A 24528-nucleotide genomic window follows, 5' to 3' on the forward strand; every position below is an offset into this window, starting at 1 on the left:
GGTGAGGTGGCACACTTTGTTTGCAATTTCAGCTAATTTCATATCATTTTGGATTCCCTATGCAGCTAATTCCCTGAAATGGCTAAAGGAAGATTACTATTACTTGGACAGATATTTGAGTTCACCGGTATATATACTACAGCAGTTTGGGTTCATGTTGCAGACTCTCAGTGTGTGCACCAATACTTGTATCTATACACTGACCCGGAGGAAATTCAGACAAGAGCTGAGGAATGGAATGAAGTATGTGTTTACGTTAAATGGCCATCTGTGTAGATAAAACCCACTCCAATTGCAATTCAGAGAAGACTTAGAATAAAACAGGTTTTTTTTTGCTGTTGGACTCCGGCCATATGATTTGCCAAGGGAAATCTCACATGCAAAAGAGAATGCTGTCCAAATTGCATGCTATCTTGGACAAAGTCTCCCATCCACTACATAATGTACTGGTTGGGCACAGGAGTACATTCAGTCAGAGACTCATTCCACCGAGATGCAACACAGAGCGTCATAGGAAGTCATTCCTGCCTGTGGCCGTCAAACTTTACAACTCCTCCCATGGAGTGTCAGACACCCTGAGCCAATAGGCTGGTCCTGGATTTATTTCCATCTGGCATAATTTACATATTTTTATTTAATTATTTATGTTTTCATATGGCTATATTTATACTCTATTCTTGGTCGGTGCAACTGTAACGAAACCCAATTTCCCTCGGGATCAATAAAGTATGTCTATCTATATATCTATCTAAAATGCATATTTTAATATTGATCAGGACACAATGTATTTTATATATTGTTAATGACATAAAACGTATTTATAGATTGTTACTGACAGAGAATCGTATAATTTGTGTTCCGTGTGTTATCTGAGTGTACTTGTCTGTGATGCTGCCACAAGTCAGTGTTTCTCTGTACCTGCACCTTCCCGTACTTGTGCACTTGGCAATAAATTCAACAGGACATGAGAAATCTCAATGAGATTTGATTAGTGATGATCATCTTGGCAGCTCGGTTGGTCGAATGTATGAGACAGTACACTGTTAAATGTAAAACCCTGAACAGTGTTGATGATCAGAGGGATCTTAGACTCCAAGTTCACCGCTCCCTGAAAGAGACTGCACAGATTGATCGGGTGGTTAAGAAGGCAAATGGCGTAGTTGTCTTTATTAGTTGAAGCACTGAGTTGAAAAGTCGGGAAGTTGTGTTGCGGCTGTTGCGAGCCTGCGGTCGGACTGTGACTGTGTCTTTAAGAGCGCCGGAGTGAGGAGGCGGGGCTATGACGTCAGTCACAGGCTGACAGCGCTAACTGTGGATTTAACCATAAGAGAGAGAGAGCGATCTGCAGACAGGCAGTCGGCCAGTCTATCTGTCTATCTATCTATCTATCTATCTATCTATCTATCTATATATATATATATATATATATATAGAGAGAGAGAGAGAGAGAGAGAGAGAGAGAGAGAGAGTGAGACTGAGACTGGAAAAGCTGATAGCTTCAGTTTGTCGCAGCTGAGGCTTGGAGGTCTCCTATGCCCACAAGAGTGGGTTGATCATCGGTACACGGAACCACAACGAATGTATGTGGCTATCACTTTGTATAATCCATAGGACTGAATTTTGGAATATCTTGGGGGACCGCTTGTGTTAACCCTTGCCTGGGTGTGTTGTATAGTAACCCCTGGAAGACGGTATTCCTGTGACTCGTCACTTTCGCTGATAACTCGTATGTGGACGGATTCAACGGATAAGAACTTCGACGACAGTTATTTTGATGTAACGGCCTTTTCTTTACGTTTCACCCTGGATTACAAATATCTCTCCCCCATCATTTATTCCGTGGATTACTGAATTTTCCTACTTTATTATCTCAAGACTCAAAGCTTTGTTCCCTCAGTCTCCCACCCGAGGCAGGGACTCCAGCTACCCACCACTCTGTGCAAAGAAATAAACTTGCCGTTTATAAGATTACGAGATGTATAGATAGAGTGGATAGACGATATATATTTTACTGGGGGTTGAAATGTTTCATACAGTTAAGGTGAGAGGAGATGTGAGCGGCAAGTTTGGCTGTTATATTTACACATATATACACACATAACACTGTTAACTTTCCTTTAGTTCGTTCAGTTACTATATAATAAGTAGATACTAATAAAGATAGTGGTTTTAACATCAAAACCAGACTCCAGCTGCTGGATCGTTTCTAAAACGTTACAGTTTGTAACACAGCTTTATAAAACTAGTTAGACCACATCTGGAGTATTTCACACAGTTCTGGTCGCCCCCACTCTCGGAAGGACGTCGGGGCTTTGGAGAGGGCACAGAGGAGGTTTACCAGGATACTGCCTGGATTAGAGGGCATGAGCCATAACGAGAGGTTGTTTTCTCCAGAGCGGCGCAGGCTGGTGTGACCTGTCCCATGATCCTCTCGTATGCCTTTTGCCAATCACCTGTCCAGCTCTTGGCTCCATCCCTCCCCCTCCTGTCTTCTCCTATCATTTTGGATCTCCCCCCCCCCCTCCAACTTTCAAATCCCTTACTCGCTCTTCCTTCAGTTAGTCCTGACGAAGGGTCTTGGCCTGAAACTTCGACTGTACGTTTTCCTAGAGATGCTGCCTGGCCTGCTGCGTTCACCAGCAACTTGGAATGTGTGTTGCTTGAATTTCAGCATCTGCAGAATTCCTCGTGTAGACGTTTATAAGATTACGAGAGGAATAGGCAGAGTTGACAGATGATATATTTTCCCTGGGGTTAAAGTGTCGAATATATTTAAGGTGAGTAGTTGGTAGCTGGAGTCCCCGCCTGGGTGGTAGACCCCATTGATCACGTGATCGCGTTTGCCCCTTAACCACAGCTGGGCAGCATCTGCGCGTCTTTTCCAAGGCCCCGTCCTCCGGATGATGTAACACTCACTTCGCGCATGCTCACAGTGTCCGGGTGGGCGGTGTTTTCCTTTCCGCTCAGTGCTGAAGCCGATCGTCTGCGGGATCGGGTAGGGTGTCCTTGCAACCTGAGTGGGGATCACTTCTGCGGACCGAAGATATCACTTTCCCATCGGTGAGTATTGAGACCGATCCCGAGCGGGGAGATCTGATGCTGGCCGTGAGTCCCGAACTGAGGGCCAATTACTCGTTTATTTTCGAGTTATCTGGGCTCGTCAGAAATGCGTAGACTTCACTTAATCTTCATTGAACAATCCAAACCAGGATCCCAAGCTGTCTATTTCCACAGAATTGAAATGGAAGTCCCGCCAACAAGTCACGTGAGGCTGTGTGCCGCAGATCTGCCCCGCCCTCCGCTTTGTGACGCAAGATCACGTGGTGTGTACTCAGACACCCTGAGCCAATAGGCTGGTCCTGGACTTATTTTCTACCTGGCATAGTTTGCATTTTGTTGTTTGTTTGTTTGTGGTTTTTGTATTGCTATACCTATAGTCTATTCTTGGTTGGTGTGGCTGTAACGAAACCCAATTTCCCTCGGGATCAATAAAGTATATCTATCTATCTATTATAGTATCCCCGGATGGGTGATGATGCTTCCTCCATATTGTGTTGGGAAATATGATGTTGGCCACTGAGTCCCGTTAACTTTCCCCAACTCACCTCGCTTCCTGAGGCTCCTCGCATTTGTTCTTGAGCTTTCTGGCTGTTGTGTCTTCTCTCTGAATGGGGTGGGTGAGAAAGGAGTATGTCCCAGGTTATGGGGATCTTTGATTTCACTGCCTGGTTTACCAAGGGACTGGGAAGTCCAGGGGGGAGAATGGTTTCTGTGATGTGCACACGACCAAGTGGTTAAGCTGTTGAATTAGCAATCTGAAGGTCGTGAGTTTGAGCCTCAGTTCAGGCAGCATGTTGTGTCCGTGAGCAAGGCACTTAACCACACATTGCTCCTCCACGTTAGGAGCCCAGCGACGGTGGTTGGTGCAGTATGCACAAGACAAGATCTGTATCCAAAGGTCTCTGCAGTTCCTCGTAGACACGGGCAGAGTAGTTACCATGCAAAAGGGAGAAGTGTCCGGATGGGAAATTTTCTATGGTGTGTTGATAAAAATTTGATGAGGGTCAAAGTATATATGGCAAAGTTCCTGTTGTTTGTTCCAGCTTTGTTATTTTAGAATCTTTTGTACTATTCATTCAGTATCTGTGTATTGCTGGAGGACCATCATTGATTGTCCTTGATCCCTTCTCCCACCTGGTTCCACCTGCACATTCCTGCCCATCTTGTTCAACCTCTGTCCAGTCTGCTAACCCCACCTGCCCTGGTTCAGTGATATGCATCAACCATCTGGGTCAACCTCAGTCCACCCTGTGTCCCACCTCCTCAGTGTTATATATCAGCAATCTTTCTTCTAACCTTTGTCTTGATTGTGAAGTGTTCCTTTGCACATTAGGGCTTGATGAGTTACTCCCAGAATCAGTTTTTGTTAGCTGGAATGCCAGAGGGTCATCAGGTTCCAGTTCTGTTGTGCATTGGTGTGGGATTGCTAGTGTTTGAACTGTGACTGGCTGACACACTGCAGTATTTTACTGGCAGCAAAGAGTACTGGGAGAGTTGGTGCTTGGGCTATAATCCTGTGATCAGCTTTCCAGGCATATGGAACTGTCGGTGTTTTGGTTTTGACTTTGGTTAGTGCTTCTACAGGTGGGGCTGGATGGTCATCCTTCTGCAGTGAAGCAGAAATTTCGAGCAGCTGGACATTGGTTGTGGGGAAATCCTGGATTGCACTACCCAGTGTGAAATGTGGGGATGATGTGTGAGACTCTCAGGGTCAGTGAGTGGCAGGTTCAGCTGTGTGACTCTGTGAGGTTGGGTCCTGGGATATCACAGTTTTTGATCCAGGTAAAATGGACCTGGGGATCGAGCTGCTTGGGCTTATGAGGTGTTGAGTGAGTATTTCTGGTCTGGGATCAGATGCTTGTTTCTGGAGTTCCTTTGGAAGCAATGACTGCTAATCTGAGGAGAGGATGAGCTCCCATTCCATCCTCAAAGGGAGAGTCCATGGGTAAATGGGCTATTCCATGTTTACAACAGTAGAGATAGACCCGTGAATTTGGTGTTCAAACTGTGTTTGGAAATCCCACCCACACCGCCCCCCCCACAACTCACTGTCACCTCTCTGTGACTCGGTGGAAATCAAGCAGAATCTCAAGTTGCTGAAGATCTGCACTAAAAGCAGAAAATGTTTGAAGTCATTCTGATAAAACGTTATTAACCTGAATTGTAAAGTTTGTTCCTCTCCCCACGGTTGTTCCTCACCAGCTGTGTGTTTCTGGAAATTCCAGTGTCTTTCTATTACATTCACCCTGGAATGGTTTATAATTCCTGAAATGAACCTGTTTTAACCTGGAAATGGAACTGGCTCGTTCTGTGACAGTAGAACAGTAAAGAAAGCACAACTTTTCCCTGTAAATTATCCTCGTACCAATCTGTCTGTTCTTCCTGGTAATGTGTTCAGTACAGTTGTTGCTAACGAGGTTTACAAGAATAATCTCAGGAATGATCAGCTTTATGTATGAGGAGCATTTGATGGTTCTGGACCTGTGCTCAATGGAGTTCAGAGGGACGGGGGGTGGGGGGGGCGGTGGAGGAACATATGGTTAAGTAAACCTACTAAATGCTGAAAAGCCTGGATACAGTGGACATGGAGAGGATATTTCCATTTGATGGAGCGTCTGTGGTCTGACAGCAGTCTCAGAATAAAGATGCTTCCCTTTAAAACGGAGATGAGAAAAAAATTTGACCAAAAGATGTCTGATCTGTGGAATTTGTTGCCGCAGAGGTTGGTTGAGGCTGCCATTTGTGTATATTTATGACAGAGATTAATGTATTCATGATTACGAAGTAGCTTCAGGGTTACAGATGGAAGGCATGAATATAGTGTTGGAAAAAAAATCAGCCATGGTTGAGTGGTGGGGCAGACCAGATGGATCCAATCACCTAATTCTGTTCCTGTGTCTTATGTCTTACCATGACTGAATGATGGCTTCTTCTTATCCCATATCGTTTTGTGACATGTGAGGGACAATAAAAGATTGTTCACTGAGATGATTATATTTGCCTTCAACGTTTCATTTTCAGTGAGTTTTGTTCTTAGTAACATTAAGCAGAAATGTTTGCTTCTTTGTATTGTTAATGTGCTTCATTATCTTTCATGTTAAAGATAGACCTGCAGTGAGAGATTCATTGGAAGAAAAACCCCAACTGGAAGCAAACCACGACTGAAGACGAGGGAACAGCAACAAGTGAACCAGCCCGAGGATTGAGAGCATCAACTGGAGAGAACCCTTCTGACTTGGAGAATCCAGTGATTCGGTCAGGAGAAAGTTTGGTGAGTCTCATTTGCTCAAACACTGGTCCTTTAGACATTACATATCTGTACAAAGGATGGTAGGAAATAGTTGGAGTGAGACTGAATGTGCCCAGAAGAACCAGTTATGCCTCTGTCGACCCAGTTGCAATCACTCCAGGTCTGGTAATGTGCTTCCAGCAGCCCAGCCCTTTAAAACCACTCCCATTCTGTGGAAGTGGAATCCAGATAAAGTCACTCAGAGACCGCATAAGTACCAACTGTTTATTCCACGCACTCGGGGCTTACTCAGTTAGTCGCTCAAACAGGAACAGTGTATGACTTTTCTTGCCCTATCAACTAACTGACTAACAATTCCCCTTACACCACAGGAATATCTGTCCAGACACCCCAAACACAAGACAGGCTGGAGCCAAAGTTATTTACTACAGGACAGCCCCTAAAGGCAAATTACAAATTGTCATAATGGCTTACACATACAGAACAGACTGAAGCTGTCCTATCTCTATGCATGACTGCACAAGGAGATAAGCATCCTGAAACCCTAGCTAGCTACCCTCAAGAGGAAATATGACTCAGCATGGCTTAGCACATCTGTTTGTCATCAGCAGTTTCTTTCAGAAGAACAGGTGATTGTTTAGCAAAGCGTTAACCCTTTTACATACTTTACCATTCCCTCATTTCGATCATTACATGATCAACAAAGCAGTAATTTTTTTACAGAGAAAGCAACTGAGTACAGCATTGACTTATCAGTGGGTAAAAACAGCATACAACGGTAATTATAACAATGATATCGACAACTATTAAGCCATAATGCAATATCATGCCCCACATATTACTGAACAGGCCTTCGAAGACCACCATTTCGACCCTTCGGTGAACCCGTGTAAATCCTGCCCTACTTCCTTGATGCTGTCAGTCTCCTTGGCAGTGTGCTCGGAGAGGGATGTAATGTTAGTAGAGTCATCAGGGATATAGGTGCAGCATTCTGTGTCAATAATAGCACAGGTTCCCCCTTTATCAGCCAGGATAAGATCTAAAGCCATATGATTCTGTGGGACTATTTGCCAGATTGCAATCATTTCAGTGGATATTTCTGTTACTTGGGCCTGTGTTTCTGTCAGGGCCCCTGCAGTATTGTGGCCAGTTCCTCAAGTGCTGTAGCCAAATTGATTATCTCTCTTGAATTCTTGGCTACTCCATAAGAGAGAAAACCGATAATCCAAAATCGCTCAGTCTCAGTTATTCCTCTCCGCTGCTGGGCACCTGCAAGTATGGCCAGGATGCATGTTTCCCAGCATAGGAAGTTCTGTTTGGTGGGGGCCTGAGACACCATCCCTCAAAACACTGGCAGCCACAGTCATCTCTGACTGAACCACAGTTCCTCACCTCACTTCCCCGGGTGATATTTGAGAAAGCCCAGGCTGAGAGTTCCTCACTCTGGTTGAGCGGGATTACTAACATTGGAATCATAGTTTTACCATGCTGGGGAATTTCGGCACAAACCTAGCAGGCCCCTAGTTCTATCTGTTTGGCATAGGTGTGACAGAGCGACAGAAAGTTATTAACATGGGAGCCCCTGGATGCTGGGGTGAGCCCTCTCAAAGACATAAACACAAACACCACTATCAACTAATACATTTTCCTTTAGTCCGAGAGAGTCCTTCGACTCAGTTCCTTCAGTAACACGTTTGCAGCCTCTTCGATCTATCCACTGAGATTGCCCCTTCAGTTTCACAGCCATGGGAGTGGTCAGTAACTCCAGATATGGTCCTCTCCACCGAGGTCCGAGTTTCCCTCAATCCCAGTTCTTGATCAGGACAAAATTCCCAGATTCTATGGTGGGATAGTCCCTTCTCTCTGTAGGGTAGTTCTCTTCCTTGTAAGCCTGCCATACCTGTGAATGTAATGCTTGGACATTTTTGGTTAGTTGGCCCGTAGTCATGTACAACTCCAAATGCATAACGGGAGTCTGTGTAAATGTTCACACTTTTGTCTGTTGATGGGATACAGGCACGAGTCAGAGCAAACAGCTCAGCCTTCTGGATGAAGACAGCTGCTTCAAAAGAGGCCTGCTCAACTATCTCACTGTCCGTCACTATCGCATAGCCAGAATATCCTGCTGGATTCACAAACAGCTTGCATCCTCATAAAATATTGCCTCGGGATTGAGAGGCTATTGCGGAATGGGTGGGAGAGTCTGTCCTTCTCTCAAGGTGATCTGGATAGGGGGGGGTGAAATTGCCCAGAGATGGGGTACAACGTCTTGGGTTCGGTCAATATTAAAAGTGTGCCTTACCAGATGTCACGTCTTCACCTCAGACTCCTTCCAGTATTGCAGTTGGCCCACGGCCAAGTCTTGCCAGTCTCCCTTGGTGCTGGATGCTTGTTTTGTCAAGGTGTAGGCAAGGAACCCAGGCTCTTCCCTAGGCTCTTTGGCTTGAACCCGGTATCCCTGATGCCCTCACCTACAAGATGTGCATTCAGCTGCAGCTTGTAACCCTGCACTTTAAGGAGTTGGAACTTGAAGTGGAGGAATTCCGGATCATCCAGGAGTTGGAGGGTGTGATAGATATGACATGAAGAGAGGTGAGTTACACCCAAGGTGCAGGACACAGGAAACTGGGTGAGAGTCAGGAAGGGGAATGACGTTAAATAGCATCGCAGAGTACTCTTGATGCTATCCCGCACAACAACAGGTGGACCACTTTAGAAAATGCTGGGGGAGGAATTGCCTGGCAGAGAAAGGTCAAAGGGGTGATAGGGGATTCATTAGTTCGGGGAACAGAACAAGAAGGGACTAATATCCTAGTGGTAAGGCTCGCTAGTGCTAGTGTGTGGGGAGATGGTGATGAAGTTAAAATAAGTTGAAGGGGAAATGGGAGCCAGCATGACAAAACAGATCGTGTCGATGGTGAATTGAATTCAGTTGACTTTATTACATGCATCCTTCATATATATGAGGAGTAGAAATCTTTACGTCTCCATCTAAATGTTCAATATGTAATTTATAGTAATTTATAATAAATAGTTTGACATAGGGCAGTCAATATAACACAGAAGTGCATTTGTATCAGCATGAATTAATCAGTCTGATGGCTTGGTGATGTCCCGGAGCCTGTTGGTCCTTTTGCTGTGGTACTGTTTCCTGGATGGTAGCAGCAGGAACAGTTTGTGGTCGTGATGAATTGTGTCCCCAATATCCTTTGGGCCCTTTTTACACACCTGTATCTGTAAATGTCCTGAATAGTGGGAAGTTCACATCTATAGGTGTGCTCAGCTGTCCGCACCACTCTCTGCAGGTTCCTGCGATTAAGGGAAGTACAGTTCCCATATCAGGCAGTGATGCAGCCCGTCAGGATGCTCTCAATTGTGTTCCTGTAGAAAGTCCTTAGAATTTCAGGCCCCATCCCAGACTTCTTCAACCATCTGAGGTGAAAGAGGAGCTGTTGTGCTCTTTTCACAACACAGACGGTATGTAGAGACCTTGTGAGATCCTTGGTGATGTTTATGCCGAGGAACTTTAAGCTGTTCACCCTCTCAACCCCAGATCCATTGATGCCAATAGGGATCAGCCTGTCTCCATTCCTCCTGTCGTCCACAATCAGCTCCTTTGTTTTTGTGACAATGAGGGAGAGTTTGTTTTCTTGACACCAGTCAGATGTTGTTCAGACATCAGATAGAGTCAGCAATCAAATGTTTGAGCATGATGTGATGAATGTGTTGAGCTGTGTATATCACAATGCAAGAAGCATCGTAGGAAACCAGGTGAGCTCAGGACAGGGAATTATCATATTGTAGCTATTATCGGGACTTGGTTGCACCCAACAGTCTGAGGGATTTAGAGAAACCAAATTTGTAGAGAGATCGCAGACTATGCCAGAAACAAAGGTTGATTCAGTAAGTGATTTTAACTTTCCATATATTGACTGGGACTTCCATACTGTAAAAGGACTAGATGGGGTAGAGTTTGTCAAATGTGCCCTTAATCAGTATATAGAATTCCCGATGTAGAAGTGTGCAATAAGCTGTTAGGAAATGATCCAGGGCTGGAGACAGAAATCAGTGATCACAATGCCATGAGATTCCAAGTAAATATGGAAAAAGAGAGGTCTGGACCATGGGTTGAGATTTTAAATTGGAGAAAGGTCAATTTTGATGGTATCAGAAAGGATCTGACAAGTGTGATTTGGGACAGGCTGTTTTCTGGCAAAGTAGTACTTGTAGGTGGGAGGCTACAGAAGTGAAATTTTGAGGATGTAGAGTTTGTATGTGCCTGCCAAAATAAAAGTTGAAAGGTAACTGGTGCAGGGAACCTTGGTTTTGAAGAGATATTGAGGCCTCAGATATTTTGTACCTGCAAATGCCTCAGACTTTTGGGTGCTACCAAAACACATTAATGACTGCAATATCAAAATTCCACACACTGAGCTCGTCTGACTTTATTTTTAGTCGTCTTCTGTTGGATTCTAAAAACTTCCCAATACTTTTTGCTGCTTTGTTTGCCCTCTCTTTGACTTTTATGTCGGCTTTGGCTTCTCAGTTTAGCCACGGTTGTGTCCTCCTGCCTTTCCAATGCTTCCATTTCATTCGGAAGTATCGATCACTCAGCTTCCGAATTGCTCCCAGAATCTCCAGCCATTGCTGCTCCGTCATCACTCTTACCTTTCTCTTCCAAACAAGTCTGGCTGGCTTCTCTGTCAGAGAAACATGGAAAAGTTCAGTACGGAAACAGGCTATTTGGCCCATCTAGTCAATGCTGAAAAAACATTTAAGCTGTCTAATGCCACTACCTGCACCAGGACCATCACCCTCCATACCGCTGCCATCAAGGTACCTATCAAACTTCTCTTAATTGTGAAATTGAGCTCATATTCACCACTTGTGCTGACGTCTAATTCTACACTCTCACAACCATTTCAGTAAAGAGCTTTTCCAAATGGTCCAAATTTTCCAAATGTTTCCTGAGGTCTGAACAACATCTGTCTCAAAACCCCTCCACTCTCTGTTCTGTTATTCAGGCTCCCATTCGCCCTGCAAATTTATTTTGACACCTCCCACCATGCAGCTCCATCACCCCTTTGACTTTCGTCTCCCAGATCAATAAAAAGGAAGCGCATACCAGGTACAGGCAGACAGGAACAAATGAGGTATTTATAGACAATAGGTGCAGGAGTAGGCCATTTGGCCCTTTGAGCCAGCACCACCATTCACTGTGATCATGGCTGATCATCCACTATCAGTATCCAGTACCTGCCTTGTCCCCATAACCTTTGATTCCGCTATCTTTAAGAGCTCTATCCATCTCTTTCTTGAAAGCATCCAGAGACTTGGCCTCCACAGCCTTCTGGGGCAGAGCATTCCATATATCCACCACTCTCTGGGTGAAAAAGCTTTTCCTGAACTCCATTCTAAATGGCCTACCCCTTATTCTTAAACTATGGCCTCTAGTTGTCGACTCACCCATCAGTGGGAACATGCTTCCTGCCTCGAGCGTGCCTAATCCCTTAATAATCTTATATGTTTCAATAAGATCCTCTAAGTTCCAGAGTATACAAGCCCAGTTGCTCCAATCTTTCGACATATGACAGTCCCACCATCCCGGGAATTAACCTTGTGAACCTACGCTGCACTCCCTCAATAGGAAGAATGTCCTTTCTCAAATTTGGAGACCAAAACTGCACACAGTACTCCAGGTGTGGTTATGAAATACAGGAAATTGAAGTGAACACTTATGAAAGAAATAAAGAAGGCATGAGATTGTCTCAGCAGACAAGGTGGAGGAGAATCCTCAGGGATTCTGCAGATTTGTTAAGAGCGAAAAGATTGCAAGGGAAAAAGTTAAACCTCTGGAAGATCAGAATGGTAATCCATATGAGGAGACAAAATAGATGGGGGAGATTTTTGTTTGCATCCATAATTACATGGGAGACGGACACAGTCTATAGAAGTGAGGCAAAGCAGCATCAACTTCATGGACCCTGTACAGATTACAGAGGTGGAGGTGTTTGCTGTCTTTAGGCAAATTAGCGTGGATAAATTCCCAGGGCCTGACAAGTTGTTCCCTAAGACCCCGGGGAAGACAAGTGCAGAAATTGTCGGGGCACAAGCACAGATATTTAAATCATTCCAAGTGACAAGGGAGGTGCTGGAGGATTGGAAGACAGCCAATGTTTTTCCACTTTTCAAGAAAGGCTCTAAAAATAAAGTAAGATATTGTATGTCGGTGAGCTTGACATCAGTAGGGGTAAAGTTATTGGAACATATGTGCAGGAACCAGATATATAAGTATTTGGATAGATGTGGACTGATTAAGGATCGGCAGCATGGCTTTGTGCATGGTAGGTCATGTCTAACCAATCTTATAGAGTCTCTCGAGGAAGTTATTAGTAAAATGGATGAAGGCAATGCAGTGGATTTTGTCTACGTTGTCTTTAGCAAAGCACTTGACAAAGTCTAATGTGGGAGGTGGGTCAAGAAGGTTCAGTCACTCAGCATTCAAGATGAGAGAGTAGATTGAATGAGACACTGTCTTTGGGAGAAGCCAGACTGTGGTAGCAGATGGTTGCCTCTCTGACTGGAGGCCTGTGACTAGTGGTGTGCCACAGGGATCAGTGCTGGATCTGTTGCTGTTTGTCATCTATCTCAGATATCTGGAAGATAACATGGTTAGCTGGAATAAACAAATTTGTGGATGACAACAAGATTGGTGGTGTAGCGGACAGCAAGGAAGACTATCATGGCGAAGTGAGATCTGGACCAGCTGGGAAAATGGTTTGAGAACTGGAAAATGGAATTTAAAGCAGACAAGTGTGAATAGTTGCACTTTGGTATGACCGACCAAGGGAGGACTTTCACAGTGACTGGTCAGGTACGGAGCAGTGTTGTAGAAGAAAGGGACCTGGGAGTACAAGTCCTTAATTGACAGAAAGTGGTATCACAGTTAGATAGAGGCGAAAAGAAAGATTTCAGCCCATTGACCTTCATGAACCAAAGTACTGACAACAAAAGATGGATGTTATGTTGACTTGTATAAGACATTGTTGAGGCCTAATTTGGAGTATTCTTTGCAGTTTTGGTCACCAACCTACAGGAAAGATGTGAAAGAGGTTCAGAGAAAATTCACAAGGATGTTGCCAGGTCTGGAGGACTTGGGTTAAAAGGAAACATTGAACAGGTCAGGACTTTATTCCTTGGAATGCAGAAGATTGAGGGGAGATTTGATTGTGATGGTGGGTTATAGATAGGGTAAATGCAAGCTGGCTTTCTCCACTGAGATTGGGTGGGACTACAACCAGAGGCCATGGGTTAAGGGTGAAAGGTTAAACGTTAACGGGAACTTGAGGGGAAACTTCTTCACACAGATGGTCATCTGAGTGTGGAATGAGCAGCCAGCACAAGTGGTGCATGCAAGTTTGTTTTCAACATTTAAGAGGTTTGTGTAGGTACCTGGATGGTAGGGATAAGGGAATAGAAAGCTTAAATCAGGGGTCCCCAATCTTTTGTGCATTGCGGACCAGTTTCATATTGACAATATTCTTGCGGATCGGCTGACCAGTGGGGGGGTGGGGGGGGGCGGGTAGGGTTGTCAACAGACGAGTAGCAGTCAAATACGCTGGGTTTTCCCTGAAAAGACTACAATGACCATGAAGCCTTGCGCGGGCACCAGTGTGTATGCATAACTTGCGCACGCGTGTACGATTTCTTTCTACAAATCGTTTTTGGTGATTCTGCTCGGGGGTGGGGGGGTGTTAATCACGACCAGAATATAGATGATAATTAGCTAATACACTCAATTTTGTTTCTAAAAGGGTTTATCTAACGATTTTAATTTTAAACACACAGCGCATATTTTCCTCGCATGAATATAGTGATAAGTCAATTATCAGGGGAGGACAGGGGAGCTTGAAGTGAATGTTGAACGAACTTCCAGTAGAAGTGGTAGAGGCAGGTTCGATATTATCATTTAAAGAAAGAATTGGATAGGTATATGGACAGGAAAGGAGTGGAGGGTTATGGGCTGAGTGCAGGTCGGTGGGATTAGGTGAGAGTAAGCGTTCAGCACGGACTAGAAGGGCAGAGATGGCCTGTTTCTGTGCTGTAATTGTTATATAGTTGTATAAGTCAATAGCATCATAACATTTTAAGTATTGTTTGGATATTAAACACGCAGCACATATTTTCCCCGTATGAACATATAAAATCATTGCAACACACCAATATCACTGAATCAGTGGGACCCCTGGGCTTGTTTTCCTGCAACAAGATGGTCCTATCGAGGGGTGATGGGAGACAGCAATACTCGAAGGAGATTCCTAATGTCCAGTATATTCCGCAGTTTAGTTTTCATTGCATTCATTGCAGAGATACATTGGAAATGGAAGCAACGTTTTCAGTGCTTTCGTGGCCATCTCAGGATATTCAGCCTTGACTTTGATCCAGAATGCCAGCAGAGATGTTACATCAAACATCAGCCCGCTGTCATTTGCAAGCTCGAGGAGTTGATCTCCTTCCCGCGCTGACATGGGTGACGCGTGGGTAATGACCTCACGTGCATAATGGCTCAACAGTGGATGTGATGGGGAATGAGGAAAGGTGCAGCTGACTCCTATCGCCAAATCATATCGTTTCCTTGCAGCCCGGTACAGCATGCTCCGCAGCCTGGTTCCGGTCCACGGCCCGGTGGTTGGGGACCGCTGGTTTAAATAGTTCAGCACAAACCAGATGCCTCAAAGGGCCTGTTTTTGTGTTTTAATTTTCCATGACTGTGAGAAGAACCTGAAATAATACAAAAATTCACATTAAGTCCTTTTAACAGCTGTGCGGACCAACCATTCATCTCAGCAGGAATTTTTTACATGGTGTTAAAACTGTGGCACTTTAAATTAACAGTACATAAAAGAAAATCCCAGCTGCACGTCAACAAAGGCTATTTGTGTGAGAGTGTTTCATTTACTGTGGGGCCAGGCACCCATGCAGCTCAGTGGGAACAGGGAATAATACCAATGGAGAGAGTCAAACTGAGCCAGGTCACAAATTGGAGACGGCAGAAATGCCCCATTCTTATAGAGACATAGATATTGACATAGAATAGTACAGCACATTACAGGCCCTTCGGCCCACAAAGTTATGCCAACCCTCGAACCCAGCCTCCCATATAACCCCACACCTTAAATTCCTCCATATACCTGTCTAGTCATCTCTTAAACTTCACGAGTGTATCTGCCTCCACCACTGACTCAGGCAGTGCATTCCACGCACCAACCACTCTCTGAGTAAAAAACCTTCCTCTAATATCCCCCGTGAACTTCCCACCCCTTACCTTAAAGCCATGTCCTCTTGTATTGAGCAGTGGTGCCCTGGGGAAGAGGCGCTGGCTATCCACCCTATCTATTCCTCTTATTATCTTGTATGCATCTATCATGTCTCCTCTCACCCTCCTTCTCTTCAAAGAGTAAAGCACTAGCTCCCTTAATCTCTGATCATGATGCATACTCTCTAAACCAGGCAGCATCCTGGTAAATCTCCTCTGTATCCTTTCCAATGCTTCCACATCCTTCCTATAGTGAGGTGACCAGAATTGGACACAGTGCTCCACTTGTGGCCAAACCAGAGTTTTATAGAGCTGCATCATTACACCGCGACTCTTAAACTCTATCCCTCGACTTATGAAAGCTAACGCCCCATAAGTTTTCTTAACTGACCTATCTACCTGTGAAGCAACTTTCAGGGATCTGTGGACATGTACCCCTAGATCCCTCTGCTCCTCCACACTACCAAGTATCCTGCCATTTACTTTGTACTCTGCCTTGGAGTTTCTCCTTCCAAAGTGTACCACCTCACACTTCTCCGGGTTGAAGTCCATCTGCCACTTCTCAGCCCACTTCTGCATCCTATCAATGTCTCTGTGCAATCTTCGATAATCCTCTACACTACCTATAACACCACCAACCTTTGTGTGGTCTGCAAACTTGCCTATCCACCCCTCTACCCCCACATCCAGGTCGTTAATAAAAATCACGAAAAGTAGAGGTCCCAGAACAGATCCTTGTGGGACACCACTAGTCACAATCCTCCAATCTGAATGTACTCCCTCCACCACGACCTTCTGCTTTCTGCAAGCGAGCCAATTCTGAATCCACCTGGCCAAACTTCCCTGGATCCCATGCCTTCTGACTTTCTGAATAAGCCTACCATGTGGAACCTTGTCAAATGCCTTACTAAAATCCATATAGATCACATCCACTGCAATAGCCTCATCTATATGCCTGGTCACCTGCTCAAAGAACTCTATCAGGCTTGTTAGACATGATCTGCCCTTCACAAAGCCATGCTGACTGTCCCTGATCAGACCATGATTCTCTCAATGCCCATAGATCCTATCTCTAAGAATCTTTTCCAACAGCTTTCCCACCACAAACGTAAGGCTCACTGGTCAATAATTACCCGGAGTACCCCTACTACCTCTTTTGAACAAGGGACAACATTCGCCTCCCTCCAATCCTCTGGTACCATTCCCATGGACAACGAAAACATAAAGATGCTAGCCAGAGGCTCAGAAATCTCTTCCCTTGCCTCATGGAGCAGCCTGGGGAATATTCCGTCAAGCCCCGGGGACTTATCCATCCTAAAGTATTTTAACAACTCCAACACCTCCTCTCCCTTAATATCAACATGCTCCAGAATATCAACCTCACACATATTGTCCTCACCATCATCAAGTTCCCTCTCATTGTTGAATACCGAAGAGAAGTATTCATTGAGGACCTTGCTCACTTCCACAGCCTCCAGGCACATCTTCCCACCTTTATCTCTAATCGGTCCTACCTTCACTCCTGTCATCCTTTTGTTCTTCACATAATTGAAGAATGCTTTGGGGTTTTCCTTTACCCTGCTCGCCAAAGCCTTCTCATGCCCCCTTCTTGCTCTTCTCAGCCCCTTCTTAAGCTCCTTTCTTGCTTCCCTATATTCCTCAATAGACCCATCTGATCCTTGCTTCCTAAACCTCATGTATGCTGCCTTCTTCCACCTGACTAGATTTTCCACCTCACTTGTCAGCCATGGTTCTTTCATCCTACCATTCTTTATCTTCCTCACTGGGACAAATTTATCCCTAACATCCTGCAAGAGATCTCTAAACGTTGACCACATGTCCATTGTATATTTCCCTGCAAAAACATCATCCCAATTCACACCCACAAGTTCCAGCCTTATAGTCTCATAATTTGCCCATCCCCAAATTAAAAATTTTCCTGTCCTCTCTGATTCTATCCTTTTCCATAATAATGCTAAATGCCAGGGAGTGGTGGTCACTGAACCCCAGATGTTCACCCACTGAGAGATTTCTGATCTGACCCAGTTCATTACCTAGGTTTAGATCTAGTATGGCATTCCCCTTAGTTGGCCTGTCCACATGCTGTGACAGGAATCCGTCCTGGACACACTTATCAAACTCTGCCCCATCTAAACCCTTGGAACTAATCAGGTGCCAATCAATATTAGGGAAGTTAAAGTCACCCGTGATAACAACCCTGTTATTTTTGCACCTTCCCAAAATCTGCTTCCCAATCTGTTCCTCTGTATCTCTGCTGCTACCAGGGGGCGTATAGAATACCCCCAGTAGAGTAACTGCTCCCTTCCTGTTCCTGACTTGAACCCATACTGACTCAAAAGAGGATCCTGCTACATTACCTACACTTTCCGTAGCTGTAATAGTATCCCAGACCTGTAATGCCACCCCTCCTCCCCTTTCTGCCCCCTCTCTATCGCTTTTAAAGCACTGCAATCCAGTGAGACAGGAAGAGCATCAAGGAATTGATGGTCATTCCAGATACCAGCACAGTGCCAGTCAGAAGATGATTTCTCTCTCCAACTTGGGTTCAACCTCACTGTAACAGTGTGATACCAGATCAAACCTTGGCAAGTCAAGTACCCTCATCTGAAACGTTGTCCTACATCCATTAATGGATTTTTAAAATCTTTTTACAGGTTAAAAACAAGAAGGAATTTGTCTCCAGGGATCTCAAACATGGCACACCAGTTTTGCTGTCTCTGTCTAGCTGTTTAAGTGGAGCAAGGGATTCAATCAACCATCCTTCCTGCTCAGACAGTGGGAATGGATTCACTCGGTCATCTCAATTCAAGGTCCATCAGCAAGTTCACACTGGGCAAGGCTATTCACCTGTACTGTGTGTGAGAAAGGATTCATTTGGTCATCCCACCTGTGGACACACCAGTCAGTTCACACTGGGGAGCGGCCATTCACCTGCTCAGACTGTGGGAAGGGATTCACTTGCTCGTCTACCTAATGGCACACCAGCGAGTTCATACTAGGGAGCGGCCATTCACCTGCTTGGACTGTGGGAGGGGATTCACTTTGTCATCTCACTTACTGACACACCAGCGAGTTCACACTGGGGAGAAGCTGTTCACCTGCTCAGTCTGTGGGAGAGGATTCACTCAGTCATCCCACTTACTGGCACACCAGTCAGTTCACACCGGGGAGTGGCCATTCACCTGTCCAGAATGTGGGAAGGGATTCACTCGGTTATCCCACCTACAGATTCATCAGCGAGGTCACACTGGGGAGAAGCCGTTCACCTGCTCGGACTGTGGGAAGGGATTCACTCGGTCATCCATCCTACAGAGACACCAGCGAGTTCACACTGGGGAGAAGCCATTCACCTGCTCAGTCTGTGGGAAGGGATTCACTTGGTCATCCACCCTACAGAGTCACCAGCAAATTCACACTGGGAAGAAGCCGTTCACCTGCTCAGTCTGTGGGAAGGGATTTACACTGTCATCCATCCTACAGAGTCATCAGCGAGTTCACACTGGGGAGAAGCCATTCACCTGCTCAGAATGTGGGAATGGATTCACTCGGTCATCCACCCTACAGAGTCATCAGCGAGTTCACACTGGGGAGAAGCCATTCACCTGCTCAGTCTGTGGGAAGGGATTCACTCGGTCATCCGACCTACAGAATCATCAGCGAGTTCACACTGGGGAGAAGCCGTTTACCTGCTCATTCTGTGGGAAGGGATTCACTCGGTCATCCACCCTACAGAGTCACCAGCGAGTTCACACTGGAGAGAAGCTGTTCACCTGCTCAGTCTGTGGGAAGGGATTTGTACTGTCATCCACCCTACAGAGTCATCAGCGAGTTCACACAGGGGAGAGGCTGTTCACCTGCTCAGACTGTGGGAAAGGATTCGCTCGGTCATCCCACCTACTGGCACACCAGTCAGTTCACACTGGGGAGTGGTCGTTCACCTGCTCAGAATGTGGGAAGGGATTTACTTGGTCATCTGGTCTCTTGAAACACCAGCGAGTTCACAATGGGGAGAAGCCATTCACCTGCTCAGAATGTGGGAAGAGATTCACTCAGTCATCCAACCTACAGAGACATCAGCAAGTTCACACTGGGGAGAAACTGTTCACCTGCTTAGAATGTGGGAAGGGATTCACTGAATCATCCCAACTACTGGCACACCAGTCAGTTCACAATGGGAAGAGGCCGTTGTTATGAATCCCGAGGTTTCATTTGCTGTGGACTGTCATTTTAAGAGAGAGAGCGAGATTAAGAAGGTGAATCAGTCTGACTTGCAGCTTGTTTGGTTTTAACCAAGGACGCAGACACTCAAAGTCAGACGGAGACAGAGGAAAAATGGAAGGATTGAAAAAAGGGAAATAGTGGCCAAGGGTCACTGTTTAGAACTCTTCTATGCCCACAAGGGTGGGTTAATTATCGATTCAGCGAACATCGAATGTGTGTTTATCACCTCGTTTGATCCATAGGAGTGGATCGGATTTGGGGTACCCTGTGAAGACCACTTACGTGTTATCCCTTGCCTGGGTGTGGTCTGGTAATTCACTGGAAGACGATACCCCTTGTGACAAGTCACTTTAGGTGATAATTTGTAAGTGGATTTGGAACAAAGCCGGATAAAATCTACGGCGACTGTTATCTCATTTTACCACCGTGGTACCTGTGGAATTCGACATAATTGCCTTCTCTCGACATTTACCCGGGATTACAAATATCTCTCTCTCATCACCTATTCCGTGGATGAACTGAACTTTCGTACTTTACCATCACAAGACTCTAAGGCTTGTTTCCCCCGAGCTCAATAGTCTGGGAGTTATATTTACACACATATATACACATAACACTGTTAACTTTTGTTTATCTTTCTGAAGTTACTGTATTATAAGTAGATACTAATAAAGATAGTGGTTTTAACATCAAAACCAAATTCCAGGTGTAGTCTACTGCTGCTGGTTCATTTCTAAAATGTTACGGTTCGTAACAAAATTGGGGTCTGCGTCCAGGATAGGAACAAAATTGGGAATGCATTGATTAATTATCGATTTCATTGGGGAAATCCTTTTTGATTTACTTGTGTGTGGAAAATCAGCAGCAATGGATGTCGATAGATTTCTGCAAGCGCCAACCTCTGAGGCATTAGAGGACGCCAGAAGGATTGACTTGTTGAGAATTGCTAAAAAGTTAAAACTTCCTAAGGTGAAATCGACAATGAGGAGGTCACAGAGGCAGAGGATAATAGCTGAGTATTTTGTATCTGTGGATGTGTTTAAAGTGAAAGGGTTGGAGCTGTTTCCTGAAAGTAAACCTAGTGAGCTTGAGCTCCAGTACAAGTTAGAAAAATTAAAGATGGAGGATGTGGAAAGACAAAGGCAGTTTGAGGATAGACGAAGGCAGTTTGAGGCTGAAGAGGCAGAAAAGCAGAGAGAAGAAGCAGAAAGACAGAGGCTGTTCGAGTTAGAAAAGATAGAGAGATCACAGAAAAGGGGTCTAGCTTTAGACTTTGGTGATAAGTTTGAAGCCAGTCAGGAAGTTAAATTGGTACCTCCATTTCACGAGGCAGAAGCTGATAAATACTTTGCATTTGAGAAGTTTGCTCAGAGTGTAAAGTGGCCAAAAGAGGGTTGGCCTATTCTCTTACAAAGTGTAATTAAGGGGAAGGCTCAGCAACCCTATTCTGCTTTGACAGTTGATGAAGCAGCTGATTATGACACAGTGAAACAGGCTGTGCTCAAAGCTTACGAGTTGGTCCCAGAAGCATACAGGCAAAAGTTTAGAAATTTGAGGAAATCTGTGAATCAGAATTATATGGAATTTGCTCATGAGAAGTTTGTGTGTTTTGACCACTGGTACACATCTAAGAATGTAAATGATCATTTTAACAGCTTGAAAGAGTTGGTCTTAATTGAAGAATTTGAAAGGTGCGTCCCTGATGACATAAATACATATTTAGATGAAAACGATTCTGCCAGTTTGCAGGAGTCTGCTTGATCAGCAGATGAGTTTGCTTTAACTCACAAGTTTACCCGAATAAGAGCTTCCAAAAGAGTAACAGGGATAACCAGGGTAAACCAGAAATTTAAGCTGGGATGAGTGACAAGAGTAAGGATGGAGGGAAGCAGTTGAAGTAGAAATATTTTGTTCTTACTTGTTACTATTGTAAGAAAACTGGTCATGTTATGGCTAATTGTTCCATCCTGAAGAAGGAAAAGGAAAAGGAGACAGTCCCAAATGCCTGTGATCAATATGTTGAAGCACTGATAAACCCACAGGGTTCTGAACATTCTGTTGAGGCTCAGTTAAGGACTGAGAGGTCTGACCGAGTTAAGAAGGGATTTGATCATTTTGTGTCAGATGGGTTTGTATTAGTAAAGGAAGGGTCAACCCCGGTACCAGTGAAAATTCTTCGAGATACTGGGGCTCCTCAGTCACTTATATTAGACAGTGTTCTAAAGTTTGGTGATGAGACTGACATTGGTGAGGTAAATCTTATTAAAGGCATTGGGGGTGGCATGGTTTCTGTGCCATTGCACAGGGTAACTTTACAGTCAGGGTTGGTTTCAGGACCTGTTAAGATCAGATTATGCTCCAGTTTACTGGTGGAAGATGTTACTTTGTTGTTAGGGAATGACCTGGCAGATGGTAAAGTTATTCCTGCAGTGCAGTTGACAACTAAGCCAACCACTGACGACCCACAGATGGACTTTAACATTTATCCTTCCTGCGCAGTAACTTGAAGTATGGCTAAAAAGTCTGCCAACGCAGACGGTTCTGTGCAGCACGATTCCGATACCCATGTCAGCCAAAAATTGGGATTCAGGTTATGATGACCTGTCAGGCACTTTTCTGCCTTCATTGTTTCAACAAGATTCAGGTAGTAAGTCTGATGAGAACGTTTTATCTCTGTCTAGGAAGGAGTTTATAGCAGAACAGAACCGAGACCCTGATATTGAAGCTTTAAAAGAAACAGCTCTGTCAGATAATGAGATTGAGAAAGTACCAGTTGGCTATTATCTCAAGGATGGAGTGTTAATGAGGAAGTGGAGGTCGCCTGCTATACCTGTGAGTGAGGAATGGGCAGTTGTTCACCACGTTGTAGTCCCTAAAGTTTATAGGACTAACATTTTAACTTTGGCCCACAGTATGCCCTGAGGTGGCCATTTCAGAGTGAATAAAACTGTAAACAGGATTATGAAAGAATTTTACTGGCCTAATTTGAGGAAAGATGTTGTGTTCTTTTGCAGAACTTGTCACACTGGTCAAGTTGGATGTAAACCTAATCAGGTCACCCCAGTGGCCCCACTCCGGCTCATACCTGCGTTCGGTGAACCCTTTTCCAAAGTTATAGTGGATTGTGTTAGCCCATTGCCAAAGACTGAATCTGGCCATCAGTGTTTGCTAACTATTATGTGTACTGCATCCAGATTCCTGGAGGCAATACCTCTCAGAAATATTAAAGCTAAAACTGTGGCGAAGGCTCGTACCAAGTTTTTTTACTTTATTTGGTTTACCTAAAGAAATCCAGTCTGATCAAGGAAGTAATTTTACATCTGGATTGTTCCAGCAGGTAGATTATGAACTGGGAGCTAAACAAATTACAGCGTCTGAGTACCATCTGGAATCGCAAGGGGCTTTAGAAAGATTTCATTCTACCCTCTAAACAATGATTAAGACATACCGTGTTGAAAATGGAAAAGACTGGGATGAAGGAATACATTTGCTTTTGTTTGCAGTATGAGAGTCGGGATAGGAATTACTGGGCTTTAGCCCTTTTGGACTTGTATTTGGTCATAGAGTGAGGGGAACTTTGGCTTTGTTAAAGGAACAGTGGATTGATGGGGATGTACTTGTTAACTTGTTAGACAATGTTTTGAAGTTCAAAAATAAAGTACACCAAGCCAGTAGTCTAGCGAGACAAAACTTAAAGATTTCTCAAAACAAAATGAAGTGTTGATTTGATAAGTGGGCTTGCGAAAGAAAATACCAGGTGGGGGATAAGGTGCTTGCCTTATTTCCAATGTTGACAAATCCACTTCAGGCGATATTCAATGGACTGTATGGAATAGTTTTTCAAAGTAATGATATGAATTATGTAATTAAAACACCCAACCAACGTAAACTAACACAGGTGGTACACATAAAAAGATAAAGCCTTATTTTGTCAAGCAGGCACCATCTGTGAGTGTTGTGAAAATATATGAATCTGGCAACCCTGAGAATGAAACAATTGACTCGTCTAAGGCTACGTCCACATTAGACCGGATAGACCAAAGCTTTTTCTCTTCGTTTTGACCCTCTGTCCACACTGAAACTGTGTTTTCCCCCCTCGAAAACAGAGATTTTGTACAACGCCCTCCTGAGCGTGTAAATTTGAAAATGCTGATTGTGTAGTGCAGCGTGGACGGGCTAAACAGATATTTTTAAAAACGCTGTCATGACGTGCTGGAACAGATGGCGGAAGCATGGCATTTAATTGTTTTCTTGAATGCAACCCTCCACACAACCTAACAATTTCAGAACAGACGGCAACAATACTGAAGCCAGAAAAGTTAGAAATATACTTACCTAATACTTTGACCCATAGCTTACTGAATAAATAAGTATACTAACTTTGCCCTGTTTTCTGTCCTTGCTTGTGTGAAGGTAGTTTACCTATTTATGCAAGTACTTCTTTGACAATAGATGTGTAACAGCCTAATGTAACATTGTATGGAAATACAAGATAACACTGATGCAGACATGTTTTATACATTTAACAAGGCACTTTATTTGTCACGGACTCTTCTGGCAATCCACCACCTTACTATTTACCTCAGGAATTGGGCTTCAATCCCCTCATTTAATTTCCAATCATTCCCAGGTTCCACTACCTACACACACCTGTTTTCCA

The 24528-nt window shown here is 44.4% G+C and overlaps 1 protein-coding gene across 2 annotated transcripts; it reads left to right on the forward strand.

Moving 5' to 3' along the window:
- The first annotated feature begins 2929 nt into the window (after positions 1-2929).
- On the forward strand, positions 2930-22873 carry LOC140206877 (uncharacterized). 2 transcript variants are annotated; one of them, XM_072275141.1, is made up of 3 exons: positions 2930-3060; positions 6164-6331; positions 18302-22873. In XM_072275141.1, exon 3 carries the CDS (start codon positions 18621-18623, stop codon positions 19839-19841), a length of 1221 nt encoding a protein of 406 aa, XP_072131242.1. In that variant the 5' UTR covers positions 2930-3060; positions 6164-6331; positions 18302-18620; the 3' UTR covers positions 19842-22873. The 2 variants fall into 2 exon arrangements, with proteins under 2 accessions (XP_072131242.1, XP_072131243.1); XM_072275142.1 differs by having other exon boundaries at positions 6168-6331.
- The last annotated feature ends 1655 nt before the right edge of the window (positions 22874-24528 follow it).

This window comes from Mobula birostris, chromosome 13 (genome assembly GCF_030028105.1).
Source record: "Mobula birostris isolate sMobBir1 chromosome 13, sMobBir1.hap1, whole genome shotgun sequence".
Lineage (NCBI taxonomy): Eukaryota > Metazoa > Chordata > Chondrichthyes > Myliobatiformes > Myliobatidae > Mobula > Mobula birostris.

Coding starts and splice junctions, on each gene's coding strand:
- LOC140206877 (XM_072275141.1), top strand. CDS start 18,621: ATGGCACACCAGCGAGTTCATACTAGGGAGCGGCCATTCACCTGCTTG.